The following is a 15,656-nucleotide window of genomic DNA, read 5'->3' as shown; positions in this document are numbered from 1 at the left end:
TCATTTTCAGCTGTCTGACCTTGTGCGTGTAAAACAACACTCTGGGCCTGTTTCCTTTTCAGGGAAAATAGTGGAATCAACGTCTTGACATTCAATGTCTTGAGAATTAAACAGTACTGCCTGAGAACCCAGCCCTCTACCTAGCACCCAGGAAGCCCTCAGGAGTGGTCACTGTCACTGGATGGGGACCAGGAGGTTCCCCCTGGGTGTGGTCTGGCGAAAGCCTCACCTTCCTGGCAGGATTAGGGTTCTGGGGCAGTCACGGTCCTGATGTCTACCCCACATCCCTGGCTGGCATCACTGCTCGTCCCCAGTTGAGCCTGACACAAACCAAAAGGCCATTTTTCTTCTTTTATTAGAATTTTTTCTTTTTTTTTTTGTTTTTCTCAAAATTTTTATCTAAAAACAAACCAAAAAAAAAAAAAAAAAAAGAAAGAAAGAAGAAAAGAAAAACAACAAATTACCGGAAACTTCATGGTTCAAGTGGGGAGATGGGAGGAGGCGCATGGAGCTGAGGCTCCGAGCCTCTCCAGAAAAGTCCTCACCCTCGAAATGCCCTCTTTTGTGGGGAGAGCAAAGCCAGGGACAGCCCCCTCCATGCCCAGCCTCCGTCTGGAGAAGAGGGCAGAGTCACAGTGGTCCGGGGGCCAGAGGGGCTGGAGAGGGGCAGGGGCCGAAGGAGTCACAGGAAGTAGTCGGCCACGGGCTTTTTGGAGGGGATGCCTCGTGTCTCTTGGGGAGCGGCCTCAAAGATGATGAAATCTTTCTGGAGATGCTCATCCAGCTCCAAGATGGCTGCCACATTCCCACAACTGGAAGTGGGGTGGGGGCAGCAGTGTTAGAGAAGCAGGTCAGCCAAGATCCCCACCCCCGCCTTGACCTCCCGGCCTAGGCAGCTCACCGGTAGCAGTAGTTGGGTGCTGACCACACAGTGAGTACAGTCTCATTGAAGTGCCACTTGTAACCTTCCATCACCAGTTGGTGGGCACGACAGATCATGTCAATGTCGTTGGCTGCATTGAACTGGGCCACCACATCACTGCCAAATAGGTAGCCAGCCCCACGGGGGCTCACGCCCCAGCCTGTTGTGTCTAAAGCAAACAAAGGTAGGAATGGGGAGAGGGTGTCTTCAAGGAGCCACTAGTTGCCCTCAGCCCTTCGAAGGCGAGTAACCTCTCCCTCTCCCCTCTTGCCTGTGCAGCAAGAGTGCAGGTCCCAAATGTGTTCTGGGGGAGTCTAGGGGACAGGACGGCAAATGTTGAAGCAAACAAGCTCTAAAGAAGAATTTCCTCATAGTTGAAACCAGCTCAGAATCAGAGTGATCATGTAACTTACTGTCCAAACAGGTACAGAGGAGAGTGAAAGGAGGTGCTTAAAACAACCAGGTCCAAAAAGCACCTGTGACCCAGGGCGGCTCTGCCAGCGGCAGGGAGGCAGTCACAGGGCAGTCAGGCACAGCAGGGAGTGAGCGGGGGCTGGCTGTGTTACAGCAGAAGAGCCCTAGACTGGTACCAGGAGACCTGGCTTTCAATCTCAGCCCCGCTCCACAGTAGCTGGGGAAGGCTGCAAAATGAGGGGTCCTGAGGGCGATCATTCTCCAAGTTTGACCTCTGCAGAAGCCCCTTCACATTCAGGGAGCCAATAATTTTGTCCTCAACAAGCCTGAGCCATGACATACATGCCCAGCCCTGCCTCTAAGCTCAAAGCACTCAGCTACCCTCGCCCTCACCCCTCATCGAGGGTGCCAGCCAGTCGTCAGCCAAGCACGGACCCCAGTGAAGACCAACCCTGCTCTGCTCTTCCCCAAACTCACCTTCCCCGGCTGTCCCTTCAAGGCACTTGCTTTAACCACAGGACTCCCTCAATCTCTCAGCAAACTAAGAGTAGAGCCTCTGCCCTCACCTTCAGGGTCGGACCAGAGCAGGTCACACATGGGCCCGTCGTGAGGCACCTCTTGCTTTCGGTCAATTGTCCGGATCTGGTCCAGCGTCTGGATGGAGGGGGAAAGGCCCCCGTGCACACAGAAGATCTACAGAGGAGAGCGAGACAGGTGGGAAGGGAGGCTGAGGCCCAGCGTCTCACCCATCCCTCCCGTCCCCAGGGTGCCTCGTGGTTGGCCTACCTTGCCATCAATGATGGCCGACAGGCTGAGGTAGTCAAAGATCTCAGTGCAGTAGCGCCACACGGTCACCGAGCCATATTTGCGCAGACACTCATCATAGAAGCCATAGACTTGGGTGATCTGACGACTCTCATGGTTGCCCCGGATCAGGGTGATGCGGTCAGGATAGCGAACCTGGAGGCAGCCACCGAGCCAGGCCTGGGGTCAAGGCTCTGTCTCCACTTCTAGATGTCCTCACATCTGCCAGCCCTGCTCCACCCTCATCACTACTGCCCTAGCCCAGACTTGTGTCATCTCTGCCTGAATCATATTGTATCCATCTCACAGGCTCCCAGTCCCTCCTCCAGAGAATGCAAAGCTGAACCCTCTCACAGCCCCTGCCCTCATCTACTACAAACCAAATGGCCTCTCCTTCATCCATGAGGTACAGACCAAGCCCTTAGCAAGACACTTAAAGTGCTTTGTCATCTAGCCCCTTATGCCCTCTCTCCCACCAATGGATAATGTATCCAGTTGAACTGAACTCCTCGCCATTTTCTGAACAAGGTGAGCCTCTACTCCCTCCCCTACAAGGCTGCCCCTCTGACCTCATCCTCCAGGGGCCCAACCAGATGCCCCCAAGTCAAGGAAAGCTTCTCTGACCACCTAAGCAGAATCTGTTGGTCACCAGCAGCACAGCTCAAGGGTTGGGGGTGGATGGAGCAGGAGATGAGGGCAGAAAGGATGCAGACAGGTCAGGCCTGAGGTGGCCCAGGTGTGGGCTCCAGAAGCCAGGGTCCCACCTTAAGTGCCAGCAGCAGGAGAAATGTTTCGACGCTGTAGAAACCACGATCCACAAAGTCCCCCATGAAGAGGTAGTTAGTCTCAGGGACGTCGCCACCTACCTGGCGGGGGTAGGTAGGAAGAAGGGTCTGCTTGGTCCTAAACTGTCCCCTACCCACTGTGGTGGCCCATTTCCAGTCAAGTTGAGGCCCTTCTTTCACAAAGGGCCCACCTAACTGGAGGCCTCTGGCCCCCACTCCACTCACCAAACTCAGAGCTCCCAATCTCAGTTAAAGGGGTCTCCTAGTCACCCCTACCCCAGATCACCCTCCCAGTGTTTTGCCACACTCACTCTGAACAGCTCCTTGAGGTCATAGAATTGTCCATGGATGTCGCCACATACCTAGAAAGGAGAAGGTAGGTTGAAACTCATAGTCCAAAAGTTTCTGCTGCTGGGGGCTGTCCTTCAAAACACCCACTGCTTTCAAAGATCCTTATCACTCTTGGGCTATGCCTCTACTTTTCAGGCCCCCAAATCTGCTCTCCCACAAGTTAGAGTCACCCTCCATCCCATACCGAGTGCCAGCTAGAGTGAGTGAGTGTGTGTGTGTGTGTGTTGTGTGTGTTGTGTGTGTGGGTGGGTGTGTGTGGTGGGTGTGTGTGTGTGGTGGGTGTGTGTGTCTCTGTCTCTGTCTCAGTGGTGGAGCGCATGCCTAGCATGCACAAGATTCTGGGTTCAAACCTCAGTACCTCTGTTTAAAAAAAAAAAACATATAAATAAACCTAAAATTATCTCCCCTCATTAAGAAAAAAGAAAGAAACAAACAAAAAGACAAAAAACCCCACAAAACTATTCTTGGGCAAGAGCTAGAGCCAAGTCTTCCCAGCTGGACCTGCAGCTCCCAGAGGACCTGGCCCTTTCCTCTTCCTACTTCCCTCGAGGTACCCAGAATAAAGTCACCAACAACACAGAACACAGAGCAACACGTAGAATCCAATCACTTACCAAATTAAGAGTCCTTCTGCCCTGACCAAGAGCATCCCTCCAATGACTCCAAAGACCCTGCCCATAACAGCCACTTCTAGCAAAGATCCCTTGAAGATGAGGCTCCCAGAGATGAAGGGTAGACCCCGGATTCCACAAGACTAAGGAAAATGTCCTTGTGCCTAAAAGACCAAGCTAGGCAATGGAGGGACAGAGGGTACTCACTGTGACTGGCGAGTCCACCCTCTGCACGTTGCTCTCCTCCACCAAGATCTCTCTGGAGACAGGAGAAGACCACAGTCACCACAGCCGGGCCAGCCCAGCTCAATTTCTGACCTTCTTCTGGGGGGAGGGGAGGATATGAGGCCATCCTTGAACCTCTAGGGGGCAGGCTGGGGGACACAGAACAGGCTGACCAGTCTCTCTGCTTGACACCCCTTGTGGTCCCCTCTGCTGCAAATAGGTCAAAACCCAAGCTCCTGCTCAGCATCCAGTCTTTCCAAGGAGTCTGGAACATTCAGGGCCTTGATCCTCTCCGCCTCTCCCTTTTAGGCATCCAGCACTCACTCCTAGAAAACGGACCTCCTCCTCCTCTCCACAAAACAGACGGCGCCCTTGGCTGAGCTCTTACAGCCCCTCTCCCCGCAACAGGGGGCCTTCCCCCAGACTGTCCAAAGGCACAGGGGTGGTGCCCTGGCAGGCCAACCATCAGAGGCACCTTCAAAGTGATACACTATTGCCACTTTTCCATTATTCATGTAGAGCAAGTCTTTGTTCCTCCTTTCTCCTTGCAGAGCAGCCTACTTCTACCTGAATGAACTTGACATGAAATCACTTGGTTGGTTACAGTAAGCAGCGCCACATTTTCAGATTTCATCCTTGATGACCACAGCATCAGTGAACACTCCAGTTCACACCATGCGCCAGGATGGCAGTAAGAATTCTGCATGGATGACGCAGGCAATCAAACCACCACCCTCAAAGGCAGGCACTGCGATAAGTCCCACGGCTCAGATGAAGAAACTGGCTGCGGGCACACAGGCAGGAACTGAACCAAGGCAGTGCGCTATGGAGTCTGGCTTTTATCAAGCTAGTCTGATGTGGGAGGCCCCAGGCACCTGCTCAGCCCTCGCTCTCTCTACCACTAATCCCCTCCCACTAGTCCAGGAATTCCCAGGCTCAGGGTGCTCTGTTTGACAGAGGCGGCTGCAGGGAGGTGAGCCATGGTTTCTGGGAATGGGAGGAGGTGCTGGCAGTGGTCCAAGGGGCCAGACAGCAACCAGGCTCTCCCACCTGTACTGCACCTTGTGCTCAACTTCCTTCCACATCAACTGCTTATAACGACCTTTCGAATTGACTTGGGGAGGTCCTATTCATCTTCATCTGACAAAGAAACCAAGGCTTAGAGAGAAAAAAAAGGGGCAGGATTAAGGTCACAAACATGGAGAGTGACTGAATTGGAACTTAGAAGCCCAATTTCCTGAGAATTTATACCTTCTGCCCTTCCACAGACTCTGGGTGGAAACTCCCCCTTGGTGCCAGCAGGGCCTCAGCACGGTGTAGGAACCAGGCCCAGCTCCATCACCTGAGGTACACCATCGGCCATTTCAGAGCTCACACCTGCTCATATTCACTTCCACGACTAACACCGTCTTTAAGTTCCTACTTCTTAAAGTGCCACACTGCGTCCCTGATATGCAGAATCTCACTTGAGCTCTGTAATAATTTCAAAGACTAAGAGAAGTAGAGTTACTTGACAAAGATCATACTGTTTATAGATGACAAAGCTGGGATTCCCACTGAAGACCACTTGATTCAAAATCCGCTGCTCTTCTAACATGCTGATGTTTTCAGTAATAGGAGCAAGTTCAGCTCACACACTTCAGGCCTCTGTAGTTTCAAGGGTTTGGAGTCTCTGTACCCTTTGAGCAAGCCGAAGCTCTTGACACTACCAGCCTTGGCCTGGGCCACTGGTGGGACCCCAGGAGGCCATGGCCAGGTGCTAGAGTTGGTCCCCCCCAGATTGGGCCTGGGATAACAGTGGCCACCTCAGGCCTGAGCCTAGTACCTCCTAGGCCCATCTCAGTTTCAACTGGGCAGGACCTTCCCACCCCTCTGTAGCTCCCTGCTGCCTCTCACAGAGCCTAAATGTCTGCCTGGCTGTCAGTGAGCCTGGAGTATAGTCAAAGACCTGGATCTGAAACCATCCTCCCCTCCAATCAGCCAGACATTATCTTCTCTGAGGCTCAGCTTCCTCTTCCATGAAATACTCACTCCTGCCCAACCTATTCCACAGAACTGCAAAGAGCAATGGAGACTGAATACATACATACTCTGAATACACTGTTATTCTGAAAACTCCACCACACTATCCAAGCATTAGCTATTATCACCAGAGCACTGATCCAGGCCCTGTGGAGGACATAAAACTTACGGGAAAAAGAATAGTGCCAAGCAGCAATAGGTCTGAGTTCCTAAAAATGCCAATCAAGACTGAAGGAGCAGGAATGACTAAAAACATCTCGGGGCTGGTCTAGCGAGGGAAATTTTCTTGACCTGGCAAAACATGGAAGAGCCACAGATGAGCATTTAAAGGGGGGCCTTGCCTGTTCACCAAACCCACGCAGGCCCTGTCTGATTGCTACAGGTCTGTGTGAGGCAAAGCTAAGTAGAAAGCCTGACAGATCCAAGTTGAGAACCCAGCTCTGTCACCTTCTCTCTGGGTGGCCTTGGTCAAGTCACTAGGCTTCTAGGAGTCGTAGCTTCCTGTTCCGTAAAATAGGGCAAATAATTCAAACGTCACAGAATTGAGGTCAGAAGGAAATGGATCTAACTTATTTGCCAGTACAAGGCCAGGCTAACAGTGGGCCTGTTGTTTAATAAATGTAGGGTAAATCTGCTGGCTCCTTTCCTACAACTCTCCAGCATGATGGGAGCCACAAACAGTTCCTCAGGAGGCAAACAACTGGTCTCCTCACTGTTGCCCACACATCTCAGGGCTCCACTTCTACTCATCCTACTGAAGGCCCGTTCTTACCAGGCCTGCTCCATGAGCTGCCCAAATTATTTTCATCTTTCAAGGCCACCTTCTCATATAAGCCTCGAATGACTTCAGTCCACATCAGCATTGCCCTCTTCCTACAAATAACAATAACACCTCAGAATTTGCCAAGCACTTGTATTTTACCAAAGCCTATGCTAAGCGCATCCCAAGCACCAACTTACCAACCCTTCACAACCATCTTCTTAAATACTATTACCCCCACTTTACAGATGACGAAACTCAGAGACTTCAAGATCACCAACAAAGCTAGCAAGCGGCAGAGCTGATTCTAACCTAGAGCCAACACATTCCAAAGCTTGGCTCTTAACCCCTACATCATCCTACACCCCACAGAACTCTGAGTTGGGCCTCCCTTCATACCTTGCTTAATTCTACCCTGGTACTATTCCTTAGGCTCCCACAATGAATATGAGAGTGATCCAACTCCACTTTCTTGCACTATGGCCTGAAAACGGACAGCTCACGGAGAACTGGCTTCAGGCTCTATCCTTTTAATTGCTGGTGACTCTGAAAATGAGAGCCTCACCTGTAAGATGGGGACAATTTCACCCACCTTTTAGGGTTGTTGTTGGAATTAAAAGAATTTTGTATACTACAGAGTCTTTAGTTTTTCTGCCTTGAACTCTTGTTCTTACTGACACTCCCTTTCATTCTTCAAGGCCTATGCCAAAGTTCAGTTCCTCCAAGGAACCTTCTGTCTCCCCACCCCAACTCCTGGCCACCCTCAGAAAGATAAGTTGTTTCCCTGAGCTTTCTAAGTACTTTCTATAAACTCTTTAACTCCACTGATAACAGATCATCTAATACTTCAAGTATCTTTACCCAGGTCTGTCTTCCCCCAACAGGCTGACTGCTCCTCAAGGGAAGTGGCCCTATTCCGCTCCTCTCTGGGAAAGTTTCCAGGATGAGCCAGGCCTAAGTTCTCAGTGGGGTTCGTCCCAAAACGGAACACCTGGGTAGTGGCCGAGCCTCGCTTCCTCAGGGCCACCGGGCTCACCTGGCCTTAGCGCACAGGGCCTTGACTTCGCTCTCCTTGATGAGCTCGCAGCGCCGCAGCTGCTCAATCTGCCGGTCCAGGTCGCTGATCTCCGCCATGGCCCACTCCCCCGGCGCGGGTCAGAGCCGGGGCCGCCGCCCCCTCCGCACCGCACAGGGGTCTCCTGGGAAGGGCGAAGACGAGCCCGCGGATCAGAGTGTCTGCAGGGGGCGCCAGGTCGAGGGGGGCAACTGGATTCTGGAGCTGGCCCGGCCCCCCCACTCCCTCCTCCCCTCACATCAGCCCCCGACCCCCAGCGTCCCAAGGCCTGGGCCGCCCCCCGCTAACTCCCGTCGAACACCGCGGGCCCGCGCTGAGGACGGTGGCCTAGAGGGGTCTCTGACTATTACCGCCGCTGCGACTCAGGTTCCGGCTCGGGCTCCCTGCCTTCCTCCTTCCCTCCGCTTTGGGCCGCCGCCACCGCCGCTTCTACTTCCGGCCCCGCCGCGGAAGCACAGGGAGATCAGTTCCGTCGCGCGCCGGATGTGGCGTCATACACACACTACCCCCTCCCACGCCGGGCCTTTACCCCACCCCTTCAAGCCTAAGAATAGAAATGAGCCCAAGGAACCGGATGTCGGTAATATGAGGGCGGAAGTGATTGTGGGTTAAGCCGATTGGGTCTGTGAGGGCTATTAAGGATCTCAGCCCAGCCCCCACCGCGTCTGAGTGAGGGCAGGTGGAACTGAACTGGGGCTCCGCCTTTAAGTTACACGTTTTTGTTTACCGGTGTTAGTCGTCCGCCCCCATTATAATCCCAGAGGGATGGGAATTTGTCCTGTTCACGCTTGCAGCCCCAGTGCTTACTTAGTACAAGGCCTGGCACGGTTGGTATACCTAAGTATTTGTTCAATGGGTGAAGGAACCCAGTTCAAATCTCTTTCCAGGGCTCCAGAGAAATCTTCCATGGAGGACCTCCGAAGTTCAAGGCGGAAAGGATTCCACCTTTCCCACACCAAGCCTATACCTGAGTCAACATGACCTCCCTGATTCCAGAATGGTCCCTTTGACACACCTCATTTGTTATTGTCTGCAGCTTTATTCCCTTTTTTAATAAGAGGAAACTGGCTGAAAGAGATTAAATAATTTGTTCATGGTTTCATAGCTAAGGATTTTGGGTTTGAATCAAGGTTGAAATTTGAACCCAGGAAAGCTGTGTTCTCAGTGCTAGTTTCTTCTCCTGCTGTCACTTAACTCTTTCCGGAGCTCACTTTGTTATTATAAACTTTACAATACACCCCAAACTGGCATCTGAAGTCCTCTGCTTCCCTAGTCTCTTGCTGCAGGCAGAGGAAGCGATTGGTTTTTAAGTAAACTTCGTGGTGTCTGATTCCTTTCGGAAAGTCCTTTCTGCTATCTTCTATTGACTCTCAACTTCTACTTGCTTTACTTCAGACTGTTTCAGAGAGCTGAGTGAGGTTAGGCACAGAAGTGAGGCCACACTAGGTATAGGTCTGATTTTTAATGTAGGCAACAGGTGCAACTGTGCAGAGAGAAGGAAAGGACCAAGTTTTTAAACTCCTAGAAGGTGCTAGGTTCCTCCTATGCAGATCACTATAGGGATTTAGTAGGTCCAGAGATCAAAAAGGTCAAGGTGCCTTTTTTTTTTCTAGAATGGAGCTCAGACAGGAAAGGGTCCGTATCAGGAAATTTGGGGGAGTTGCAGGGCCAACTACTTCTCTGGTTATGACTAGGATCTTTAATACCAGAAAAGATCTGGTGTAGCTACTGTTATACCTCATCCTGGGCAAATGGGGAAGGGTTCAAGGCATGGCATAGGTTAAGTGCAGGGCCCTCATTCTGGCTTCATGGAATGCAGAGGCCATAGAGGTTCAGTTCTTAACCTGGAACCTGAGCTTCACAGTTTGTGTGTATGTGTGTGTGCATCTGTTGCTGAGGGGGTTGTTAAGAGAGGAGGATTCTAGGTTCTTCAAGGGGTTCCACAGCCCAAAGTCTTAAGAAGACAGTTCTAATCACATCTCCTATTCAGATGAGAAGACAGACAGACAAGCTCAACAGTGTAGATTAAGGAGATATGCATTAATAACCTTGTTTCAACAAAAAAAAACAGTGCCATCCCCAGCAAGAGAGCCTTAAGGACAAATTGGGAATAACAGCATCTATTCCTATAGAATACTTACTATGTTGCCTGGTTTATAGATTCAGGAAATCTTAGTTTTTGTCAGTGGCTCTTTTTTGTCATGGGGGCCTTCTACACCCATGAGTCCTGGACCTAAAAGTAAGGCTGAGGCTTCTTCTTCTGTGCTCTGCTACCTCCCTCAGCCCTCCTCTGCCCTAGACACCACAGACATGGACAACAGACTCCCCCTTAAATAGTTGTTTATTGGCAATACGCTGGAAAGGGTGATGGAGTTAGCGTACACAGACAACACCATGCACCAATGTCACCAGGGAGGCAAGAGTGACAGGAAAGAGCAGTCTGGAGCCCTGGGTGAGGCCTCCTCTCTTCAAGAGTGAGTGTGGGAGGGGGGGCAGCCTGGAGTGTTGAGGGGGCAGCCTCGGCTTGGCTTAGTAGGCGTGGTTAGAGATGAAGAGGGACTCGCTGGCTGCAGCCCCTGCCTTACCACTCGGGGTGTACTTTCCTTGGCAGGCGAGGCTGTTGGCCTAAGAGGGGAGAAGAGCCGGAGTGAGAAGGTCCCTTCTCAGAATCCCATCCACCCCGACCCCCAGCACCCTGCTGGCCTCCTGTCCCATCCTTACCAGGGCCCGCTTGACATATTCTTCCTGAGCAGCCTTCAGGTTCTCCTTCTTTCCCCCCCAGGTCTTCAGGGCAGAGGCCTGCAGGGCTCGGCCATAGGAGAAGGTCAGAGCCCATGGCTTCAGCAGGGGGCACTTGTTGATGGCGTTGAGGTTGATGGATGCCTCCTCCTCACTCTGGCCTCCAGATAAGAAGGTGATCCCTGTAGAACAACGGGTGAAATGGGGGAAGGGGCTGTAGTCAGAGACCCAGAGAATTGGTAGGACACCCTAGAAGCTGGCCTGGAAATCAGACCAAATGGACACAAGGATTATGAGTACAGTTATCTACCTCCCAGAGGTCAAGATGAGGGTGGGGGTCTCACCAGGGACAGCAGGCGGCACTGTGCGGCGCAGTGCCGTGACAGTTGCCATGGCAATCTCCTCATGAGAATATTTGTGGGTGCAGGCGTGGCCTGGGGTTACCATATTGGGCTTCAGCAAGGTGCCTTCCAGGTAGATGTGGTGGTCACTCAGAGCCTTGTAGACAGCAGCCAGCACCTAGAGCAGGGCAGGACCAAAGTGCGGTGGTATACAGTAGGGAGACAGGGGTCAGCCCCAAAGCCCTTGGCCCAGCTCCCCAGCCTACCACACTGCCACACTGCCCAGGCAGGCAGGCCGGCAACCTACCTTCTCAGTTACATACTGACAGCGTTTCAAGTCATGGTCCCCATCAGGGAGGATCTCGGGCTCCACGATGGGCACAATGCCATTCTGTGGGGTGAGGGACAGGGTAGCCATAAGGCCTCCTAACCCAGAGCCCCACCTACAGCTCTCCACAGCCAAAGGCTAAGACCTTATCTCCGTAACGATAGAGACTCCTGGCTTCACACAGCCCTCAGCAGATTGTAGGAGATTAGGCATCTCTGCAGATCCACCCACACAATCCCTATTTAGCCCTTCTGCTCATAGAGCCCTCAAGTGTCCTCCACTGGCCCAAGCCTGATGCTTGGTGTGGATCCAGAGCAGTTGCCTTGGGGGAGGTGGGTATCCTGGCAGATGGGTGGCAGGCTAGATGGCACTCTGGAATGGAATGAGGTAGGAAGTGGTCCGTTGGGGACCCGCAGGCCCACCTGCTGGCAGATGCTGGCATAACGGGCCAGGACATTGGCGTTTTCCATGATGGCGAGGGAGGAGGGGGTGTGCTCCCCGATCTTCAGCACACAGCGCCACTTGGCAAAGTCAGCTCCGTCCTTCTTGTACTGGGCACAGCGCTCAGACAGCCCATCCAGCCCTAGAGAGGGGATGGAGGGGTTAAAGCATGGCAGAGGAGGGGGCAGGTGGTTCCCACCACCCGGGGCATCCAAAAGGGTACCAACCTGGGTAGGCTGGTTGGTAGGGCTGGGAGCTATACGTTTCTCACCTTGGGTGGTCGTCTCGCCGTTTGTTCCTGCCAGGGGTACCACACCCTTGTCTACCTGTTGGGGTGGGGAGTGACAACAAAGTACAAGGAAGTGATCTCTAGTACCCTTTTCTCTTCTACAATTCTGCCCAACTTTATTTCCTCTCTTAAATGTCTTTCCTGGTTTGCAAATGTTTTACTGAGTCATAGTATCCGATCCTATAAGGCTGGATACACAGAGAGCTTGGGCTCCTACCACTTACTAACCCTGTGGGCAAAACACGTCACAGCCTTGAGCTTCTGGTTTTTCATTTGTATAGGGAGGATTCACACCTGGCTCTTATGAGCAAAGGATTAAAAGAACTATGCCGGTACCCATAAGTTTCTAACTTTTCTTACACACAATTTGGAGGTGATCTGGGGAAGACTCCACCCAAGTCCCCAGACTCCCAACCCAAAGTTCATCCTCCAGCCTGGTACGCTGGATTTCTTTCCCCCAGCTCCATCTCACATCTTACATCCTGAGGTCCAGCCCCCTCACCTTGATGCCCACAACACCACCCTTGGTTTTGATAACTTGGGGGAAGGGACGCCCATCATCTGCCTTCTGGTAGAGTGTCTCATGGAAGAGGATGACGCCACCAATGCAGGGGTTCACGCGGTCGTCGGCTGTCAGCAGCAGCTGGCGGTAGAAGCGCCGGTTCTCCTCGGTGTTCTCAGTGCCGATGGACTGCAGTCGCTTGGCAATGCTCCCTGAAGGGAAGCATCACATGGGGATGAAGGGATCGGCCTATCACCCCTAACTCTGGGCCCTCCTCCCACTGTGTCCTGCCCGCACCGGTGGACTCATCTGCAGCCAGGATGCCCTTGCCCGGAGCCACGATGCGGTGAGCAATGTCAGAGAGCTCCTTCTTCTGCTCTGGGGTCAGTGCTGGGTATTGGTGGGGCATGGTGCCTGTCGGTTCCTGGGCAGAGGAGACAGATGGGGGAGGACTAGTCAGCAGGGTCTTCCCGTGGTCTCCCAACAAGCAGGGCCCCTTGCCTGGAGGTCAGGGCCAAGGTTCCCTACCTCTCTGCCCCACACCTGGCAGGTCTTGGGGCACTTCCTGCCCCCAGCTCTCCCCTACATCCGACTTCCCTATACTAGGCCTGCCTCCTGTACCTTTCCTAACTCTGTTGCTGGGTGTTGCCCAGCTGAGGGTGGGGCTGTATACTGGCATCTGGGGTAAAGGAATAGGCCAAAGCCATGGACAGGCAGGTCATGTGGAAGCTGGACCCTTCTGGCTTGCGCTCTGCCATGGGGTCACCTTGCCTGGAAGCAAAATCAAACCAGAGTAGTTTAGAATTAGAGGTTGGGTAAGGCAGAGGGCCCAACCCCCTCACCCAAAAGAAGCCAGAAAAGGGAAGAAGTCTGTGCTTCAAGCCACACAGCAAACAAACCAGGGGCCAGATCTGAGATTACAACCCAGATCTTCTGACTGCCACAGGAGTGTTCCTTCCAATCCACCCAAGACCCCACGGCTGGCCCAGGCTCCATGACCTCAAGGACACCCCAAGGTCAGACTCTCCCCCCGGGGTGGGGGGAGGGTGCTAGGAAAAGGGTGTTAGGAAAAAGGTAGGAGGGTAATCAGAAGCCCAGAAAGGGGCAGCAGAGGAAGCCTAGCCCGAGGTGGAGGACAGGGGTGAGTTTTGCCGTTCTCACTGCTCAGACAGGGTTAAGAGTGTGGCGGAGAGGCAAGCACCCCACCCCTTCCCCTGAAAAATGCTAAGGTCTGCTCCACAGCTGCAGCTGTTCCGGGCTCAGAATCAAGGTCACCCGATAAGAAAAAACAGGCAAAGTGTTAATGGGGCATCAGGCGCTGCCAAGGGGTTTCCCTTCCTCGCCAGGGCCACCCGTCTCCCAGGACAGGGACCAACCAACCCGCTTTCGGGAACCCTGAGAGAGTATATGAGCTGCCTCTTAGGATCCCTGTAGAGGCAAAGGGCCATAACAAGGGTCCTAGCAAGAGAAGGGGAGGGGGAATGGCCGTTCATCTCCTTCTGCTTCCTCCCGGCAGTGACTCAGCGCGGAGCGGCCGCTGCATTGCGTAGCAAACCAAGGGAGCTCAAGCTGAAAGAGTTGGGGAGTCTAGTCTGGGAGCATACGCGTGGGTGGTGGTGGAAGTGAGAGATGCTGGGGCCGAGTGGGGGGCTCGGCGCCGACACCCACCCCATCACTGCCCCCAGGACCCTGCTCCATGACGCTCTCCCTGACCTTCGCACGTGGCGAGGGGCGCTCACCTGGCACAAGAGAGGGGCGGGTTGGCGGGGTGCAGCGGTGGAGGACCGCGGGTTGGCGAGTGGACTGAGGGAGCGAACGCGGCAGTCGTCACCAGGACTCTGGTTCTGCGGCGCGTTCCAAGCGGAACGCAGCCTATTCAGCTCCCGAGAGGGGGGCGCAGGGGGGCGGGCGTAGGTGGTGCCCCGCCTTATAAAGTCACCGCTCCACCCTCGGCAGGGTTTTTCCCTTCGCAGGGGGCGGGAGGCTCCCCGGCGTCCAATAGCAGACGAGGAACTAGGAGAGAGGCCGTCCCCCGAAAGGCGAAGCCCGGAGGCGGCGCTTGGGCTGGGACAGATCCCCGAGAACACGATCCCTCCCCACCGTCGCCCTCGGACGTGACTCGGGCCACATCCCGCGGGTCGTCTGGGCCCTCCCCTCCCTCTCTCCTCTTCTCCCCGACCCTCCCCAACCCCGCCCCGGCCTGGCATACTCTGGGGCTCTGTGACTCAGCCGATTTTTGGCGCCGGGAGAGATGGGGATGGGGGTGGGTTGAGTGAGGGAAAAGCGGGTGGCGGAGCCCGAAAAGACAGAGGCTCAGCTTCCCTCCGCAGGCGCAGCGGTCCTGGGCAGCCCCAGCTTCCGGCCGCGCTGAGGCAGCGTGTCACATTGTAACCAAATCCAGAGGCCAGGCGACTGCGGGCCGCGTCTGAAGAGAGGCGGAGGAAAGGGCGGCGAGGGCACTAACGGAGAGCGCAAGAAGGCGGCCGGGGCTGGCAGGGGGCGGAGGCGAGGCGGCAGCGGTTCCGGATGTACTGCCGGGCCGCTACCCCCACCGCATCTGCGCCGCATCCTGGCGGGTCGGACTCGCGGGACAGGGAGGATTAGCCTCGCCCACGCGTGCGCACGCGCCCGCTCCCCCGGGCCGCCAGCAAAAGCCAGACCCAGCGAAAACTGGCTGTCCACCCCTCCGACCAACCAAACCTGGGGATGCGCGGCCAGAGTCCTGACTTCCCTCTCCAAAATAAAACCCGTCCCTGAGCTGTAAGCCTCCCAGATACTTTCCGAGCCCCTCATCCTACCGGCCAGGTCCCCCTTCCTAGTCATGACGCCTTTAGCCCACCCCAACCCCGGCTCTATCCTGCTGGTGCCCACCTGCAAGGAGGCTGAAGGAGCGGACAGAGCCTGGTCAGCAGCGAGTGAGCCAGACCACACCCGGGCTGGTTATAAGGCAGCTCCGGCCCTCCCTCCAACAAGTGTCCCCGACCTTCTCCCGTGACCCCTGCCCTTTCCTCACCACAGATTGCCTGGCAGGGACCTATATTTAGGGA

The 15,656-nt window shown here is 54.3% G+C and overlaps 2 protein-coding genes across 4 annotated transcripts; both read right to left on the bottom strand.

Annotated features, from left to right (window-relative positions):
* Positions 1 to 336: 336 nt before the first annotated feature.
* PPP4C (protein phosphatase 4 catalytic subunit) lies at positions 337 to 8,475 on the bottom strand. Of its 2 annotated transcripts, none has more exons than XM_010972515.2 (9): positions 8,320 to 8,475; positions 7,931 to 8,093; positions 4,095 to 4,146; positions 3,237 to 3,287; positions 2,905 to 3,006; positions 2,123 to 2,296; positions 1,903 to 2,029; positions 902 to 1,091; positions 337 to 812 (listed from the first exon to the last, which is right to left on the bottom strand). In XM_010972515.2, exons 2-9 carry the CDS (start codon positions 8,026 to 8,028, stop codon positions 683 to 685), a joined length of 924 nt encoding a protein of 307 aa, XP_010970817.1. In that variant the 5' UTR covers positions 8,029 to 8,093; positions 8,320 to 8,475; the 3' UTR covers positions 337 to 682. The 2 variants fall into 2 exon arrangements, with proteins under 2 accessions (XP_010970817.1, XP_074202223.1); XM_074346122.1 differs by having other exon boundaries at positions 7,931 to 8,130; positions 8,320 to 8,467.
* A 1,817-nt stretch (positions 8,476 to 10,292) lies between these two features.
* On the bottom strand, positions 10,293 to 15,620 carry ALDOA (aldolase, fructose-bisphosphate A). 2 transcript variants are annotated; one of them, XM_010972511.3, is made up of 9 exons: positions 15,481 to 15,620; positions 12,907 to 13,033; positions 12,610 to 12,821; positions 12,090 to 12,144; positions 11,800 to 11,960; positions 11,357 to 11,440; positions 11,053 to 11,227; positions 10,691 to 10,890; positions 10,293 to 10,594 (listed from the first exon to the last, which is right to left on the bottom strand). In XM_010972511.3, the coding sequence occupies exons 2-9, from the start codon at positions 13,016 to 13,018 to the stop codon at positions 10,499 to 10,501; spliced, it is 1,095 nt and encodes a 364-aa protein (XP_010970813.1). In that variant the 5' UTR covers positions 13,019 to 13,033; positions 15,481 to 15,620; the 3' UTR covers positions 10,293 to 10,498. The 2 variants fall into 2 exon arrangements, with proteins under 2 accessions (XP_010970813.1, XP_010970814.1); XM_010972512.2 differs by lacking the exon at positions 15,481 to 15,620 and adding an exon at positions 14,349 to 14,520.
* Between the last annotated feature and the right edge of the window lie 36 nt (positions 15,621 to 15,656).

The sequence above is a fragment of the Camelus bactrianus genome, chromosome 18, assembly GCF_048773025.1.
Source record: "Camelus bactrianus isolate YW-2024 breed Bactrian camel chromosome 18, ASM4877302v1, whole genome shotgun sequence".
NCBI lineage: Eukaryota > Metazoa > Chordata > Mammalia > Artiodactyla > Camelidae > Camelus > Camelus bactrianus.
This window is presented reverse-complemented; position numbering and strand designations above follow the sequence as displayed.

Coding starts and splice junctions, on each gene's coding strand:
- ALDOA (XM_010972511.3), bottom strand. CDS start 13,018: ATGCCCCACCAATACCCAGCACTGACCCCAGAGCAGAAGAAGGAGCTC. Junction 11,961..12,089: donor CGGCGAGACGACCACCCAAG/GTGAGAAACGTA, acceptor TCCCCTCTCTAG/GGCTGGATGGGCTGTCTGAG. Junction 10,891..11,052: donor AGTGCCGCCTGCTGTCCCTG/GTGAGACCCCCA, acceptor GTTGTTCTACAG/GGATCACCTTCTTATCTGGA.
- PPP4C (XM_010972515.2), bottom strand. CDS start 8,028: ATGGCGGAGATCAGCGACCTGGACCGGCAGATTGAGCAGCTGCGGCGC. Junction 4,147..7,930: donor GCCCTGTGCGCTAAGGCCAG/GTGAGCCCGGTG, acceptor TCCTGTCTCCAG/AGAGATCTTGGTGGAGGAGA. Junction 2,297..2,904: donor TCCTGCTGCTGGCACTTAAG/GTGGGACCCTGG, acceptor GGCTGCCTCCAG/GTTCGCTATCCTGACCGCAT.